The 18,170-nt window shown below is 48.4% G+C and overlaps 1 protein-coding gene across 3 annotated transcripts in view; it reads right to left on the reverse strand.

The window, feature by feature from the left end:
- Positions 1-10,042: 10,042 nt before the first annotated feature.
- Positions 10,043-18,170, reverse strand: part of Rasgef1a (RasGEF domain family member 1A) — a 92,055-nt gene continuing 83,927 nt past the window's right edge. For all 3 annotated transcript variants that reach the window (XM_087904372.1, XM_087904373.1, XM_087904371.1), the window contains exons 4-13: positions 17,245-17,382; positions 16,270-16,491; positions 15,801-15,875; positions 15,344-15,437; positions 14,811-14,912; positions 14,653-14,732; positions 13,614-13,805; positions 12,626-12,749; positions 11,865-11,937; positions 10,043-11,709 (exon numbers count right to left, since the gene is read on the reverse strand). In XM_087904372.1, the coding sequence (XP_087760498.1) occupies positions 11,685-11,709; positions 11,865-11,937; positions 12,626-12,749; positions 13,614-13,805; positions 14,653-14,732; positions 14,811-14,912; positions 15,344-15,437; positions 15,801-15,875; positions 16,270-16,491; positions 17,245-17,382 (1,125 nt within the window). In that variant the 3' untranslated portion in view covers positions 10,043-11,684. The remainder of the gene's footprint in view (positions 11,710-11,864; positions 11,938-12,625; positions 12,750-13,613; positions 13,806-14,652; positions 14,733-14,810; positions 14,913-15,343; positions 15,438-15,800; positions 15,876-16,269; positions 16,492-17,244; positions 17,383-18,170) is intronic.

The raw sequence follows: 18,170 nt of genomic DNA on the forward strand, positions 1-18,170 counted from the left end.
CTACTAGCCAACTCTCAACACCTGTGCCACAGCAAAAGCAGCTGTAAACAAACTCTCACAGACCCAGCCAACGACCCAATCACTTTAAAAATCTAAGGGCTTTTTGCATCTACCTCCCTGTGGATCCTGAAACATTAGATTTAAAACCAAATAGTTGTAAGCTGCCATGTGGTCACTGGGGAATTGAACTCACGACCCTTGGAAGAGCAGGCAGCATTCTTAACCCCTATGCTATCTCTTCAGTTCCTTATTCAGATGGAAAATCTCTTGGGCTAGTAGCCAGCATTGTTCGCCCCGCCCGTTGCCCCAGGCCATTGGTCCGCCTTTGTTACCTAGGATCAGCACAGCTCAGCTCAGCCAAGCGGAACAGAAGCCACTCCAGCCTCAGAGCCCCTCACAGTTTCAGGCACATTGCAAGCCTTCTGACCTGGCAGCTTGTGGCACCGTTCTCATTCTCGGTACTGCTGTGATACCCTCCAGGCCAGGCACCAACCGAGCCTGCGCAATATGCCTCCCACCATAGCCACAGAGCAAAGCTCCGCTCCAGCCGCCCTCCAGCCCCAGCTGCACCCACTCCGAGCCCAAACCGGTGCACGGAGCAAAGCTGAACTCAGAGAAGCAGGCTTGAAAGGACCTCATTTAATCTTTAAGGGAATTTGGGCGTCGTTTAGTCTCTTTGGCTGCTTCCTGCTGTTATTGGGCCGCTGAATTTTAGGGGTATACATTACAACATTTCAGGAGGTCTCGGTGATTCAAACCACGTAAATCCCAAGTACACCCTTAGGCTCTCCCCCTCCGTGGAGACGAAAACAGAACCTCCCTCCCAAAACACCACATCCTCAGCAGTCTCCAAATTCAAATATCCCTCTCCCATCCAGTACACAAAAGACAACATGAACAACACAACATAAAGCTTTTGACCCTGCAAATCAGCCCTCTCCCCCATCCTCACTCTCTTTTAAAATCACTGGGGGGTCCTTTTTAACTTATTTTCTTTTCTGTCTCCCCCATTCTTTACCGGAGGGTCCTTTTTAACTTATCTGGGTGTGCGCACAACCTCCCACTGCTGCTCAGTTTCTGATATGCTCTCTGGACTTTAGAACGTACCTCTCTGAGCACGCATGCCTGCAGTTCTGAATCCTCCTTGTGTCCAAGGGGTCTCCGGTGGTGCAAAGTTCTTCTTTTTCCCGGGTTTCGGCACCAGATGTCCCGCGCTACCATCTCGCCAGCAAGAACCACGCGGTACACATAGGATCCTTCTGCAGAAAAGCTTTATGTCTCTTGGGAGCTAGAGCATAAGCCACATGGCGGAGACCCAGATAAAATGGAACCCATCCCTTATATAGGAAACAGACCCTGCTTTGGACGTGTCACTCTTTGATTGGTCAACTGCTCCCAGTCCCAGGTGATACCTTGGGAGTAGTGGAAAAATACCAACACGTGTGAGCTTTCTAGCTCACCTGGCGGTGCAGCGCCATCTATGGTGGAGAGTGTGGTTGCGGCCCTCTACAATGAGCAGTTGATGGCTTCTGGGGAAGGGGTGGTCAGTTTTCTTTAAGGATGTGGCTCCTAGGAGGTTGACCATGCTCCAGTGGATGACCCCAATGTCCAGATGTATATGGACAGGACTGTTGGAATCAATGGGTTATTAAACTTTAAAAAACAGAAAATATAAATTTAAAGTGAAGCTGGGAGGTAAGCAGGGGGGATCTCCAAGAAGTTAAGGTGAATAGTTGGGTGTGAATATGATCAAAATACTTTGTATGAAAATCTCAAAATATTAATAAAAGTATTTATTTTTAAAAAAGACTGAGCTGCTCTGGGGACCTGAGATTAGGGAAGAACTAAAAATCAGAGAGGGAGTTGTGGAGATCAGAAAGGCCAGACACTGAGAAGATAAAGGGCACAGGCAGCAGGAGGCTCAGCTCAGGCAGGTAAATGGATTCACAAGAAAAGATAACCCTCTCCTTTATGGTTAGGATCAGATCTCATCAGCTAAGGATCTTCCTGAAGTTTGGTAAGCTGAGCCTGAGGCCAGGCAGTGGATCAACCTCTGGAGCCATCTACCTGTCCCTGCTGTAGAACTGCTTAAGTTCCGTGAATGTACTTGATACACCACAGCTTCACTCCTTTAGCGGGTGACTAATACTCAAAGCTCCTGAAAGCAAGAAGACAGGTCCTCTGCCAGATCCCAGACCTCTGGATGCTTCTCACACTCCCAGTGGCCTTGGGAGACACACCCCCCAAAATGAAAACATTAGTATCCCTTGGGGATACCATCTGAGGAGTCTCAGGAGGGTGAGAACCCCACCCACCACCCCCGCTCAATCCACAGACTACAAACTTAAGTGTAGCGAGCAGAGGCCTCTGGTACTCAAAAAGAAAAAAAAAGGAAGCTGTCTGCCAAACACTTCTCCAGTATAGACTCACTATACTATACTATACTATACTATACTATACTATACTATACTATACTATACTATACTATACAGTGCATATATAGGCTCAAGGTCATCTTCATATGCATAGAAAACCAGCCTAGAATATATGCAATCCTACCTTCAAACAAATGAACAAATAGTCAGAAAGATCTCAAATCACCCAATGAAACATTTCAAACTCCTAGAAGAAGAAAGGAAGGAAGAAGACAAGAAAGGAAGGAGGGACAGAGAGAGGGAGGGACGGAAAGAGGGAGGAAGGGAAAGAAGGTAGGTCAGGGAAGAAATAAAGAAATGGAGCCTAAGAGAACAATACATGTACTCAATCAAAAACCCTAAAGACTCCACCAGAAAACTCTTAGAACTGATCATTTTTATTGAAAGAATTTCCTACAATATATTCTGATCAGTCTCTCCTCTCTTACCTCCCCAAAGTCCCATCCCCCAACCACTCAGCTCCATGCCCTCTATCTCTCTCTTGAAAAAAGGCCAACAAAAAACCCCCCAAAATTTAAATGAATAAACACAAGAAACACAAAGAAAACCCATAAAAACACAAAATGATTATCATTTTCAGCAAAGTGGTAAAATACAAAATTTTTTACAGACACCCATAACTTTTCTATATGACAATAAGAAATCTGCAGAAACAGAATTGGGTGGAGGGAATGCTGTTCAAATAGTTTAAAAAAGAAATCCTAGGAATAGCCCTAATTAAAGGGTAGAAGCCTTCTAAATGAAAACTGGAAGATACCAAAGGAAGAAATTGGAAAGGACGCGGAAGAGAGCAAGCCCTCCCGCACTCACGGATTGACAGAATTGATACTGTTAAAATGGCTGTGCTATCAAAGTCAGTTCAGATTCAAAAATCCTCATCAAAACAGCAAGGACATTCTTTACAGATTTTTTTTAAAAAGTCCTAAAGCTCCTAGGAAAACACAAAAGTCCCCCAAACAGCCAATCAATCCTTATCAGAAAGGGCAGTGCTGGGAATGCCACTGGTGGCAGGCATAATCCCAGCACTTGGGAAGCTGAAGATGATCTCGGGCTGGGGATGGGGCTAAGAGCACTGGCTTCTGTTGCAAAGAACCTGAGTTCAGTTCCCAGCACCCACTTGGCAACTCACAACCATCTGTAACTCCAGCTCCAGGGAACCAGGTGTCTGCTTCTGGCCTCCATGGATACCAAGCACACACACACACACACACACACACACACACACACACACACACACACAGAGAGAGAGAGAGAGAGAGAGAGAGAGAGAGAGAGAGAGAGAGAGAGAGAGACATGCATGCAGGCAAAGCACCCATTCACATAAAATAAAACTACATTTTAAATGTTTTTAAAAGAAGATTCTCAGGGTCAGGGTCAGGGTCAGCTGAGCTACATAGCGAAAAAACAAAACATAGTGTGTGTCCATAGTGTCACACACTAAGGACAGTGTTCTCTTTTATTGTTCCTAGAAGGTTGTACAAACTTTGAGTATTTGGGGGTTGGAGAGATGGCTCTGCAGATAGGAGCACTCACTGATCTTGCAGAGGACCTGGATTGGGTTCCCAGCACCTACATGGCTAATCACAGTTATTTGTAACTCCATTTCCAGGGCATCTGACACTGTCTTCCAGCCTCCAAGGACAGCAGGCGTGCACAGGGTGTGTATACATATATGAAGGCAGACACTCATACACATTAAATAAACTAAACACATTTGAAAAAGAAAATTGGATTATTTCTTGTTGCAAGGGAGAGGCACCCCCTTTTTGTCCCGGCTGCCCAGCTAGCTTACACCCAAAATAACCACACAGAAACTGTATTCATTAAAACACTGCTTGGCCCATTAGCTCTGGTTTCTTATTGGCTAATTCTTACATCTTAGTTTAACCCATTACTGGCAAGATTCTAATCAGCGTCCATCTCAGGCAGAAGATCCATTGCATCTCTCACTCTGCCCTTCTTCCCAGCATTCAGTTCTGTCTTCTCCACCTACCTAAGTTTTGTCCTATCAGGCCCAAAGCAGTTTCTTTATTCATTAGCCAATGAAAGCAACACGTGAACAGAAGAACCTTCTACACCATTTCCCCTTTTCTGTTTAAACAAAAAGGAAGGCTTTAACTTTAACATAGTAAAATTAATATAACAAAACAGGTATCAAATAAGAATTACAGGGACTCTGACCTTGCCACATGAACCCAGGCCTCAGCTGCTCTCTACAGCTCCTTGAATACTTCAAAACCAGTAGCCTGTGGGAGACCCTTTCACCTTATTTTGCTGACAGTTTGATGTGCAACCCTGGCCTCCTACTGGACCATATCTTCTGTGTCAATTATTTAAATCACTTCTATATTCTGGATTTGAGACCTTTATAAGACGTCTACATTACAAATAATTTCTTCTAGAAATGATCCTATTTTTCACTCTCTTAATGGTATATGATAACAAATGAAAGTTTTTTAATTATAATAGAGTCCAAGACATCAATTTTCTTTCAATTAAAATTTTCTATTTTTTTGAGTTTCATACATGAATATCATATTTACATCATTTTTCCTCCCCTATCCCATCTCAAATTACATACTTGTCTCCCAGTTCTCTTGAATTCATGACCGTGTGTGTGTGTGTGTGTGTGTGTATGTGTGTGTGTGCAAAACCACTTAGTATTGCTCACATGTGCACATTTAAAGCTGACTACTTGGTGTTCAAAAACCAATCAAGGCACTCATCCCAGAATTAAACTGATTTTCCTTCTCTCCTCAGCCATTGATTTCCTGTAGGTCCATGTCTAGGGCTGGGGCCTAGGGAAGTAAGTCCCATCCGTGTTGGCATGTCAAATGGTGTGCTCATTATGTAGAACTCCTATAGCCAACCATATTGCTGATATTTCATGGGATATTTCATATGGCACCCTTGCTATATCTAGGAGATACTACTTTGACAGCTGGTGTCCTGATCCACAGGCTCTTTTGGTCTTTCCACCACTTCTTTCACGATATTTCCTGAGGCCTAGAAATCAGGGTTGTATTGTGGATGTGTCCATTGAGGCTGAGCTCCTCGTGGCCATTTAGTCTCTGCCTTCTGACCAGTTGTAGGTCTCTGTAGTTTCCTGTCTGCTACAAAGAAGCAGCATCTTTGGTGGAGGGTGAGAGCTACACTTACCTGTAGGTAGAAGGATGAGTGTTTAGAATACAGATGGAAACTCTATTGCTGTAGAAAATGACAGTAGTGGGTTCTCCTCTAGGACCAATGACCTCTTCAGTCGCAGGGAGTTGGCTGGGTTTATAGCATGAACTCCCACCTGTTGAGTAGGCCTTGAATCCAATTAGATAACTGTTCCTTACCCCAAGATATAAGTGCCCCTATTAAACTACTGCGGATCTTGCCAGGCTAGTCATTGTCATGATTTACAGTCTTCACAGTTGAAGAAGACTATTAATTGCTTCACTACCTCAGCAACCCACATTGCACCTTCAGATTCTATGAGGGCTAGTTCTCAAGGATGAGGATTCCAGGTCAGGTGCAGCTCAGTTCCTCCTAGTCCTGTATCCGAAGTATGCAATGTCTTCAACTGTAGGGTTTTCTGTTCAGGTTCTGAGAGGCAACTACAGGCAATGGCAATAGCCTGTCTTGTTTTGGCAGTTTCTTGGACTGACCAACAGCTGGAAGGGGGGGGGGGTCTCCTTTGCCTGGTAGTGGAGTTTTTTTTTTAATTAATCTATGACTTTAAATTTTTTACTTTATTATTTTACAAGTGTGAGTGTTTTGGCTGCATGTATGTCTGTGCACCTCATGCACAGAATGCCTGCAGAGGCCAGAAGAGGATGTAGGGTCCCCTAGAACAGGAGTCACAGATGGTTGGGAGCCACCATGTGTATGCTAGAAATCCAACCCTGATCCTCTGCAAGGGCAGCGAGTGCTTTTAACTGCTGAGCCACCTCGCCAGCCCTTGGCTATGAAGGGAGCATTGTCACTTAGTATGGTGACACACACACATATGCACATAGATGTGTAAAGATTATAAAATTATGTTTTCCTGGGACTTTTTCAGACTTCCTTCACGCCATTTGTCTCTCTCCCCCCCTTTTGTGTAGCTCTCCCTTCTCTCCAGTTAAGCTCCTCCCCCACTTCCCTCTTCACCCTTCACATCACCTATGCCCTACTAGTCCCCTCTCTAGAGCTGCTGCCTCTATCACTTCTGGCTTTCCTAGCTTCCTTCTTTGCTTTCAGTCTGTATTTAAATCTAAAACTTCAGAGCTAGGGCCCACAAGCAAGAGACAAGTTTTAACACTGGGTTACTTTGCTCGATATCATATTTTCCAGTGCTGTCCATTCACCTGTCCATTTCATGATCTTCTTTCCAAGTTCACAGAATTCCATTGCATATATGTGCCACGATTCACTTGTCAACTGAGGACATTTAAGCGTTTCCATCTCCTAGCTAATGTGAACAGAGCGAGAGGAAGCACTGCTGAACAAGTAGCTATGGGATGAGCTTGTCCTTGGGACATACGCCAAGGAGTGGGATACCTGGGCCATATGTTAGACTATGTTTATGCTCAATATTCAGATAATTCTCCACCCTGATTTCTGCAGTGCCCTTCCCAGACAGTGATGAGGGCTCCCCTTTGCCTACATCCTTACCAGCATTTGTTCTCAGGTATTTTCTTACTCTTAGCCATTCTAGCTTGGATAAAAGGAAGCTTCAAAGTAGTTCTAATTTGTACTTCCCTGATTGCTCAGAGTGCTGAATGCTTCCTAAGGTATTCCTTGCCCATTTTTAATTTCTTTTTTAAAGTACTTTCTATTCATATCCATCGCCCATTCTTTGATTGGACCATTTGTTTACTTGATTCCTCGTTTTTTGAGCTTTTGCACATTTCACTATATTGTACTCATTCAGTGCTTTGCATATACAGTTACTAATCTGAATGTCTAATTTAAGAAATGTTTTCCTACTCCAAAATAAAAAGGGATTTTTTTTGTTTTCTTTTATACTGTTGTAACGTTTTCAAGCTTGCATGTGTAGCCCACCTGGAAATCAATTTGACATGTATGTTAAAGGTTAAGGGCCCTTTGGAGTTTCTCCTGATGAAGATCTGCTGATAGCAAATTCCATTTTTGTTTATATCTTAATTTCTCTGATTTAAAAAATAGTTTTTAAAGGGTAGAAAATTCTAGGCTTGCACTTTTTCTTCAGCCACATGAATGTCGTTCTCGGTGTGCTGGTTTCAGTTCCCTCTGCTGTGAACTGCCAACTTAACAATGCCCCCCGCACCCCCCTACAACAGCCTGACACTCACCCTCTGTCCCCAGTGGTCTTGGATCTGCTCTCCATCCTCTACTCTGGATCTTTCTTGTTCTCTACACATAGATGTGTGTAACGTGAGGGGGCCTGCTTGCTGGGGTTTCTGTCCCACCCGACACCCCACAGCCAGCATACCCCAAAGAAAATCACACACAGGACTCCATAAGATTATAAACTGATTGGCCCATTAGCTCAGGCTTCTTGTTAACTCTTGTAGCTTATATTAACCCATTATTCTGATCTATGTTAGCCATATGGCTTGGTACCTTTTTCAGCTGTCACATGTTGCTTCTTCAGTGGTCTGGGCAGGAATGGTGAAGGGAGCTTCCTGCTTCCCAGAATTCTCCTGTTCTCATTGCATCACTTCTACTTCCTGCCTGGTTTTCCCGCCTATACTTCCTGCCTGGCCAATCAGCATTTTATTAAAATACATGATTGACAGAATACAGATAATTCTCCCGCACCAGATGTGCTTTTCCTAACCCTGTATGAGCTTCTTCTGGCTTCTTGGATTTTTGTCTTTTATCAGCTGTGAAAAATTCAAACACAATCTTTGTCCCATTCTCTCCTCCTAGAATTCTGCCAGCCTGTGCCAAAATAACCTCCATGTCTCATGACCTTATTTCCCAACTTGGTCCTGAGTTGGATTCTTCTAATTCCCTCAAAGTTATGGCCAAACCAATTTGAGAATCTAAACGTGGGACTGTTGCTCACAGTGAAGCACTTGTGTGGCTTGCCCATGGCTTTGGGTTCAGTCTCCAGGGCTGCAAGAGAAACATAGTAAACAAGGCATCCCGCAATGAAAGCTGCAATAATCAAATGTGCAAAATAATCAACAGTCACATTTAGTAGAATATTAAGTAGAGGTTAATTGGAGTTTATGTCAGTTTGGTTCTTTGGGATGGAGCCACTGGAGGGTCATATTAAAACTCATCCCCAGCTGAAAGTTTGCTGGACTAGTGTGATTTGTGCTGCAGAACTTGGGAACATTCACTGACATGCAGCTATAGATTATTAGCAGGAAGTTTCCCCATATCCATTCAGTGACAGCCTCAAAATAGTTTTCCTTGACTCCCTTGCTCAAGGCAGAACATGGTAGTTTAATGGCACTGTTACACAGCAGGGCATTTTGATTTGTTTGTTTTGGCATGCCTGTCACACGGGCTGGGGTCACATGGGCCTTGGTTCTTCTTCATCCTCCCACATACCTGAGCATGTGGTATCTTACAATACCTTATCATACCTGAGCATGTGGTCCCTTATCTTCAAGGCAAAATCTGGCTTCAACATCATCCTGTCTTCTCTCAAATCCACTTGGATTCTTGACGTTTGTAGAACTTTATTAGTCATTTTCAGCAGGCGAGAGTTTTATGTTCCATGGTACCAGAAATGGTGAAGAACATAATTTGCCTCCTTATCCCCTCTACATAACTGCTTACCCAACTTTGTTGACTATCCATACTAAGTGTTCTGGTTAAGGGTTGATACTTGATACTTCTGGAGTTTTTTTCTTGCTGACAGGGTGGGGTTGGACTTCCTCCCCTTACTTATACTATCATGACTTTATTTTTGAGAACAATGACAAAAGTTGTGCTAACATGATATAAACCAACCTGTAGAAGGGTTAGAGAAATGCATTTTAAATTCTCCCACATAGGATAAACATGCATAGGATTTAACAATGGAGTGGCCCCTTTGCGGCACATTTCTGTTGGTCAGTGCTGGTCTTGTGAGAATGAGAAGCGTTGGTGCTGAAGGTGCAGGGTGAGGCTCTTTGAGAGCTGTACAGAAATCCTCATCTAGCACGGGTTGTATTGTGCTCTCAGGGGGAGCAGGCAGGCTGGAGAAATGGGGGCTCAGCTTCCCATTCAGGACCCGGGTTCTCTCTGTCAGCTGACGGAGCTTTGTGTGCCCTACAGTGTAATCACCACCACAAAAGGTCCCATCTGAACTGTGTCTGGAGGCGAGCTTTATGGGGAGGCGTAGCAGGTGCCTGCAGGACACAGCAGCCCCACGGCAAAAGATTATGACTAATGTTATGAATGAGTGAGAAGTCCCTAACTTAGATGATCACACACTCCATCCTCGGGCGTGTTCTTGGAAAAGAGCAGCTCTTCAACACTCATCCTGCGCCCTGTGCATCCTTTTCTCAGCTCACACTAATCCCTGAACGTCGTTTGTCAGAATGTGGCTCTGTTGCAAACAAAACTTCTTGTTGGGGTCCTCCGCTTGGATGCCTATAGTGGATCTCCACAGTGTTGCCCCCACCCCCAGGCTCCTTAGCACACACACAGGCAAGGGAGAAGAGCAACATGTTCTTTTATTGATGCAAGTACATCCAGTCACACCACAACTGACATCCTGCATATGGTACAGCTTTATACTCAAGAGATCAGCTCCAAATACCAAAACATCAAATGAAGGGCGTATCAAATTGGGGCGATGAAATAGCAATGTAGACACTTTCTCAAGAAGGGACTAGAACCAGTGACCCCTGAAGCACACATGGACTGAAGGCTCTTAACACATGTACAGAAAATGTTCTAACATTATATTCCAAATATATAATCTCAAGTGTCCTGCCTTTATCTCAAAGACATAAACAAATCAATATTTACTATCAATATACAATCTGTCTGTACTAGCTAGAAGGTCTGGAAAGTGCAAACACACTGTGACAGGACAGTGTAACCACTTGGCTCCCAAGGCTGAGGGTGGCCACCTCGCCCACCTCCCCACGGCCTAGCTGGCCATCCCCAGGCTGTTCACAGAAGTTCTAGGAATGGAATGAACCATTCCATACTGGGTCTCTTGACAGGCAGCTCCTACCCAAGCGAAACAAACCGGTGTAGATCTCTCCAGCTGCCTGAGGGACAGAGCCACCCCACCCATGGACAGCAAGACCCAGGGCTCACGCCAGGAAATAAGACATGAAAGATGAACCACGCTCCCCTGTTAGGCGTGTTGGACAGTTTGATTTGGAAGTGCTCCGGCGTGGGGAGCTGCCTGGCTAGTTGTCTGAGTTTCAGATTACCCATGGGGGACTCCTACCAAAGGGAGGGGAAGCTGTCGGTCTGCCACACACCCATTTTTCTTTTCCGTGCACCAGCTTCAGAAGCCGCCTTCCTTCACTGCAGTGCCACGGCTCAGGGGCAGCCAGAAAACTGGCAATGCTCCCGTGCCCTCCCTATATTGTCTTAGATTTTTCTCTCTTCTAAAACACAAGTGAAGAACAATTTGCCAAACAGATTCTCACAGAAAATATGCTGTCAGGCGTCCCCTTGCCCCTCCCAACCCCGTAAATCCCTGATAAAGGAAACTGAAAATGTAAACTTTGGAAAGCCCGTATGTAAAGGTTCCCTTCCAGAAGTGTGCACAGGAGACCTCTTGGCCACTCCAGCCCTTCCTGTGGGAACCTGGTGGCCCAGGCTGCTGAGGGTGGGCTCCTTGCGGCACAGGACAGAGCTGGCTGCAGCTCCAACAATGGAACAGGAAGACTGGACCCCCAGTACCCTCTAAGGCACTAACCCCAACGTCAGAGACACTGGCTGGAGAGGCGTCCGAGCAGGCAGGGCTCACATTGGTTTTGGTTGGGTTATTTTAAATTTTTTTCATAGGATGTTAATCATCAAAAGTAGAAAATAAAAATCTACATTTCATTAGAATAAGATGTTACCATGGTTACCATCTCCCATGATACTCTTTCCCGCCCCTCCCCAAAACAGGGCCCTGCCCTGTTTAAAATAAATAACAACAACAACAAAAAAAAAACTTCGTAAGTGCCAAAGGCTGATGCATGGAATAATTACCATTTTCTTTTTCATAAAAGTTATATACAAAATGGACCCCAACCAGTGAGGCCTCCTCCTCTCTCATCCCACATCTGTCACTATTTGAACTTGGTTCACTTGCTATGTTTCATCCGGCGTCTGCAGGCTGAATCCTTAGGCTCGGTTAAGGAGGGTGGTCCTGCAGATGGACAGAAGGGGCTGCATCAGGCTCCCTGAGCAGACAGAGGGCAGGGCCACATCTCGTCTTCAAACCGTCCAATGGGAAGGCCAGCTTTGTTCTTGCCACGCCTACCCTCTCCCTCCCTAGGCCCGGATGTACCTGGCAAGTCCTACCTGAGCGCCTTCCAGCTGTCCTTCTCCATGTGGTTCTCAGGACCTTCACTTTCAAAGGAGGCGATGAAGAGAGCTGAGGGATGGAGAGCCCCTGAGAGCCAACATCCCCACAGGTGGGCTATAAAAAGGTGACCTTCCAGGGTCACAGCGAGGCCCAGGACAAGAGGACTGGGAACTCTACCTGGGCCCTGACTATCTCCTAGGGCCACCTTAAGAGGTCAAGGGGCCTGCATGGGCATAAGAACAATTGCTATGCACTTGGGGAGATGGGCATGCTGTGCACCCTGGGAGATGGGTGTTCTGTGCACCATGGGGGATGGTGTGTTGTACACCCCAGGAGATGGGTATGCTGTGCACCCTGGAAGATGGGTACGCTGTGCATCCCGGGAGATGGATGTGCTGTGCACCCTGGGAGATGGGCACGCTGTGCATTCCAGGAGATGGGTGTGCTGTGCACCCCGGAATATGGGTGTGCTGTGCACCCTGGGAGATGGGTATGCTGTGCACTCCGGGAGATGGTGTGTTGTATACTCTGGGAATTGGGCACACTGTGCACCCCAAGAGATGGGTATGCTGTGCACCCCAGGAGATGGGTAAAGTGTGCACCCTGGGAGATGGGTATGCTGTGCGCCTGTGGAGATGGGTACGCTGTGTACCTGTGGAGATGGATACGCTGTGCACCTGTGGAGATGGGTATGCTGTGCACCCCAGGAGATGGGTTTGCTGTGCACCTGGGCAGATGGGTAAAGAGATACCCTTACCTTCCTCGCTGTAGATAGGTGCCGTGAGCAGGTAACTCTGAATCTTCTTGTCCTTCTCAAAGGGACACTCGACCTGTGTCCATGTCATGAACTCATGGATCTGTCTGGAAATTTCCCAAAATTTCTGAGGAGGCAAAAACACCAACAGGATATTCTATATGTCACCTGAATAAACGTAAAGACAGCTCTCAGAGCCAGAGAAATGGCTCCCACATCTGTCTCCTGCTTATGTTATCAGTCCCAGCAGGAGGAAGATGACAGTGCCAGTGCTGGCCTGGCTGACACCAGCGCAGCTTGTACAGCATCAGAGGTGGCGAAAATCCCTGAGGCCACTCTGCCTTGCCCTCTGCAGAAGCAATCAGGCTGCAGCAGAACCTATGCCTCTCCTGCATGGGGACCCAGAAGGCTCCCTCTGTGACTCCAACCTGAGGCACTCGCCAGGAAGGCCCAGCACAGGGGCACCAGCAGGACAAGCACCTTTCTCTTCACCATGGCATTGGTATTAATGCACGGGACCCAACTGCCCCTTACTGAATGCACCTTACACTTCCCCAGGTTCTGCTCCCCACATTGGCCAGGCACCCTCAGCCCACCAGGCTGGTCTCTCACTTTCTCTGGAATTTTGCTCAAGTTCCTTCTTACCTAAATCCCTCTTCACCCCCCCCCCCCCAAGTCCCTAGGGATGATTCCTCCTCTGCCTTCTTAGCAGAGACAGCACTGGTCCAAAGATCCTGGATAAATACAGGCCCTGTGGCAACAAGTTCCACGATCTGCCGTTCCCCCCAGAAAGACAGGAGCTGCACCTCACACCTTAAGGCTAAAGAGCAGCCCTGACCCACCTGGCGCATCCAGCCCTGAAGGACCTTCTAGACCTCGGGCAAGGCCTGGACACCAGCCCCTGCTACAGAGCCACTGCCTGGTAGCTGTAGTAGCACGGGAAGGCTCTGCCTGCCCCACCCATGTTGGGCCCTCAAGGGGCTGGGCTCACTTTGAAGTTAACATGCCCACTGGGCAGGTGATTGGTGTGGATTTTGTGCAGAAAATAGATGTCCTTCACAAAGAGGTTGAACACAGGTATGACGATCTTCTCGCGGCTGCTGTTGGCGGTCTGCGACCTCTGTGCTGCCCCCTGCAGGGCTGTACGGTAGTTGCAGAAGTTGCTGGAGGGGTCCATATGATGCTGTGGGCACGGGGAAGACAGAGTGAGTCCCTCAAACAGGTGCAGGATGCCCCTCTGTGGAGTCTGAGATGACAAGTGGAGAAGGCATGGTCCCAGGGGCCCAGCAGTCAACATGAGAAGGCAAAGGCCACGAGCAGCCCCTGAGCCCGCAGGCCTTGGACACGGGAGGGCCACAGCCCTGCCGGCCCAGCTCCTTCCATGGGCCGTCCATTAAAGCAGTGTTTCTCAACCTGTGGGTCATGACCCCTTTAAGGGGTCAAATGACCCTTTCGTGGGGTTGCATAAGGTTATCAGAAAACGAAGATACTTACACTACAATTCATAACAACAGCAAAACTACAGTTATGAAATAGCAATGGAAACAATGTTATGGTTGGGGTCACCACACCATGAGGAACTGTATTAAAGAGTCGTGGCATTAGGAAGGTTGAGAACCACTGCTTTAAAGTATTCCTCTGCTCCACTCCACAAAGGAACACCGCTTAGACCTCACTGCTCCACAAGGCACAAGGACTGGGCTTTCTAAACACAAAGTAGTCTGTGATCAAAGACATCTATGTGGAACTTCAGAAGACTTGTCTGCCAGTCTTTGGGGACCCAGATGGCCCAGGGTCAGGAGATGCAGACTACTCAGTGGCCAGTGTCACCTGGTTCAAGCACTTATGATCACACTTCAGGACTCACTTTCAGTGTTGATTCCACCAAAGCACCATGGCCAAAGGGGAACTCAAGCACCCACCACCAACACGGATAGTCCCATGCGTGTGAGTGCCAGGAGAGATGCCACCCTCTGCTGCTGAGGACCCTCTGGACAACCCAAGATGAGAGAGGGGACAGACGTCAGTACCTCCAAGACATCAAACTTGGCTGTCTTGACTTTGGACCATGTTTTCTTCAGCCGTGCCACTGGACTGAGGTTCATGCCAGCTAAAGGGACATCGAGCAGAGGTCAGGGCACGGAGAAGCAGGTGGCACAAGCAAGCCCCTCTGTACCTGGATACTCACATATGATGGCCATCATGGAGTTGAAGTTCCCGATGTTGAAGCATTCTCGGGCTACATCAATGAAGAACTCCAGCATGCGGGTCCGGTGTTTCTTCTTTACCACCTGGAAACAGTGAGTCTGCCTCGGCATGGAGCCATCAAGGGACCACTGGGCAAAGACGCAGGGAGGGCACAGGACTTTGCTGCCAGAGACCTGAGGCTGCATCTTCAGGGGACTAGATCTACATCCTAACACGGCTTCATCCTCATGCACAAAAGGAATGAAGCCATCTGCCTCAAAGGCCGAGGACCACGGAAGTCACTATAATTGGCTCTGTAGTTCTGACGCCAGGGATGGAGTCGGCAAAAAACAAAAGTCGGGCGAAAGAATCATTATTTCTTTCGTGTGTGTGATTCTGCTGGCAGGGGCAGGCTGAGTCCTGGAAGTGGCCACCATTTGCATTTATTTGAGTCTGTAAGGGTAGACGTCAGTCAGCCTTGCCGAGATGGTGAGAGAGGCCATCTTACCCAGATCCGCTACGGTAGGAACTTACCCCGGCACACCTCGGTAGCCACCAGCATGCTCAGGCAGTTGAACCAGTTGTCATAGGCCTCTAGACTGAAGGTCTTAGTCATGTCTCCTCGGCACTAGAGGGACAAAGCGCGTCACAGGGAGCCCTGGGGACCTTACTTGGACAAGCCAGTCACTGTGGCTGGCCAGGTCCCAGGACTAAGGTATGACCTGGTCCATGCATGCCTGCTCCTTAGCTGTTCTGACAGGCTAACCCATCAGTCCAAGGACACGTGGCTCTGTAGAGTCATCATTAACCCTCATGATAAATCACAGGAAGGCCACAGCCGCACCTACTGGGGGGCATGGTCCGGTATACCAAAGTGCATACCACACACTAAGTGGGACCTGCACCCAACCTGCGGGGCGAGGGAAGGGTGCAAGTGCCAGGCTCAGCTAGGCTGACTGGCAGCCGTGGCTGCCAGAGCGTGCCCGCTCACCCTGTGGTTGTCCAAGGAGTCCATGTGACTGATGATCTGCATGAGGTCCTCGGGGCGGATGCTGTTGACCCTCTCCTGCAGCGGGAGACAAGGAGAGAAGGCGTCCAAACTTCGAGGGAATGAGGCAGAGATTGCAGGAGCAGAAAGAGCCTGCCCAGGGCAGAAACTAGCTCCTCCCAGGCCGCTCCTGTATCCTGGGGCCACCACAGGCCAGTGTTACCATCCCCCCCTTCCACTCATACAAAGAGGCCACACTCTTACAGACCCAACACCAGATACGGAAATACCCCTTACTCTAGCGGAGACACAACTAGCCTGTGGCAGTAGTGGTAGGAGCTGGCATGCTCGCTTCCCTAGCACAGCCCAGACGGAGCAGCGGAGAGGTATCCTTGCAGCACCCAGTGGCGAAGCAATGCCAAGTGTGGCCCAGCCCCACCCTGTACCATACAGAGCATACAGCGGCACTCACCAGTTCGATGTGAGTCAGCTGCTGGGCCAGCACCAGGGGGTCACTGCACACACCCAGGATGTCTTTCTGGGCGGCTGGTGGCTTGGCCTTAAGGATAGGCCCTTTGTCCACAACCGGTGACCGGAGCTTCTCTCGAAGCTCCTGGAGCTGACTTCGGGCAGCCAGGGACAGCAGCAAACTTTGTATCATTTGGGCAATGGCTTTCTTCACTGTGCCATTCTCCTGCGGGGTGGGGGTGGGGTCAGGACTTCATCAAGGTGCTGGAGTGGATTGGCGGCATGGCCACCACCACCACCACCACCACCACAGAGAACCATCTCCCTTCTAGGGCTGTGTCTGACCTTCAGTTCCCACTCTCCTATCAAAGCCTGCAGACACCTTAGGGCCCTTGATGACTACACGGGCCACAGAGCGGCTCCCTGGGGCTGCAGGGATTTAGTGGGCCATCCTGCTGGGGGAGGGGCAGAGGGTAACTTTCCCCAAGGTTGTCAACACAGCTCTTGCTCCCTGCCTCCCATAGCAGGGGGGACCCAGAAGGCACCAGGAAGGGTTCTGTCCCTAGCTGTGGTGTCCTAGACTCCCTAACCTCTCAGGAGTCTCTCCCCAGGCTTCCCTACCCAGCAAACAGGAGCTACTAAGCATGGGGTTCTCCATCTTCAGGAGAGGCCATACAACTCCTCAGTTCTGTTTCTACCAAGGCCAAGACACGTCTGGGAGCCAGGAAGAGCAGACAGGTTCCTAGAGCTACCCAGAGACCCCACCCAGGCACGAGGTCAGACCAGGACGGAGGCAGTAACTGCTGTGATGATGCTGGTCCCCCCAGCCCATTGCTGGCCTGCTAATCTGTTGTCTGTGGGTGCCACCCTCTTACAGGTCACAGGGAAAGGGATCACACAAGCGGATATTCCTGCTGAAACTGCCCCTGCCACCAAAAATACCCAAGAAGCCTGGCAAATGGCCAAGGGAGGACCTCACCTCATCGCACTGAGTGACGCGGTGCGCGATGGCCTTCAGCTCAGCCATAGCCTTTTCGTCCTGGAAGTCGTAAGGGAAGGCCTCTGTCCACTCCTTCAGCAGCTGTACAATCTTGGTAGAGAAGGACTTCAGCTTGGCCTGGGACAGTGGGGGAATGTGTAAGACTCTCAACGAGGGAGCCATAAGGTGGCAATGGGACAAGTTACCCTTTGCCTCAGGGCCATGTCCCTTCCCAGGCCCTGTGCTGGACACACAGCCCCTGTGTGTATCCACGGTTTTGCCAAAGCCACACTACAATATGTGGCTCTTTTTTGTTTCTTATTTCTCTGAAGTGGACTTTTTCACTTAAATTCACCTTTAAAAAACCAAAACACGCCACTACCATAACATAAAAGAAGTTCTGCTTGCTATAGTTAAACATTACCCATTTAAAACAGCAAGAAAAATTGCATTAGATGCAAAACTGCTCTGCCCCTCTCTCCCAAAGTCCTGGGAGGAGATGTAGCCCTGAGGAGGAAGCCAAGTGGGATCCTGCACCCAGCTCTGGAGTGTGTGTGTGTGTGTGTGTGTGTGCGCGAGCGTGTGCTTGGCAAGGCTGTTTATTCTGTTCAAAATGCCTGTGTAACCTGTGCCCCAGGGAGGAGATCAGAGAGACTCAAGCCACTCAACTGCGCCCACACAGGCCAAAGCCCTCCAGCACTGTCGTGGCTACTCCCAGGCCCTCATTGGCTATCGCCATCACCACTGCCCAGAACAAGCCATATTATTGTCTTCAAGATCTCTACTGCTATTAGGACTCACTCTCCTCAGACCCAGCCTGCATCCCATAAGGCTTTACCCAGCTCAGAAGGCTGGACCACGGAGTGCGGTGAGGCTGCACTCTGATGCAGCCCTGCCAGCTCCTGCACAACACCTTTCTTCTGTAC

This window comes from Myodes glareolus, chromosome 3 (genome assembly GCF_982192425.1).
Source record: "Myodes glareolus chromosome 3, mMyoGla1.1, whole genome shotgun sequence".
NCBI classification, from domain to species: domain Eukaryota; kingdom Metazoa; phylum Chordata; class Mammalia; order Rodentia; family Cricetidae; genus Myodes; species Myodes glareolus.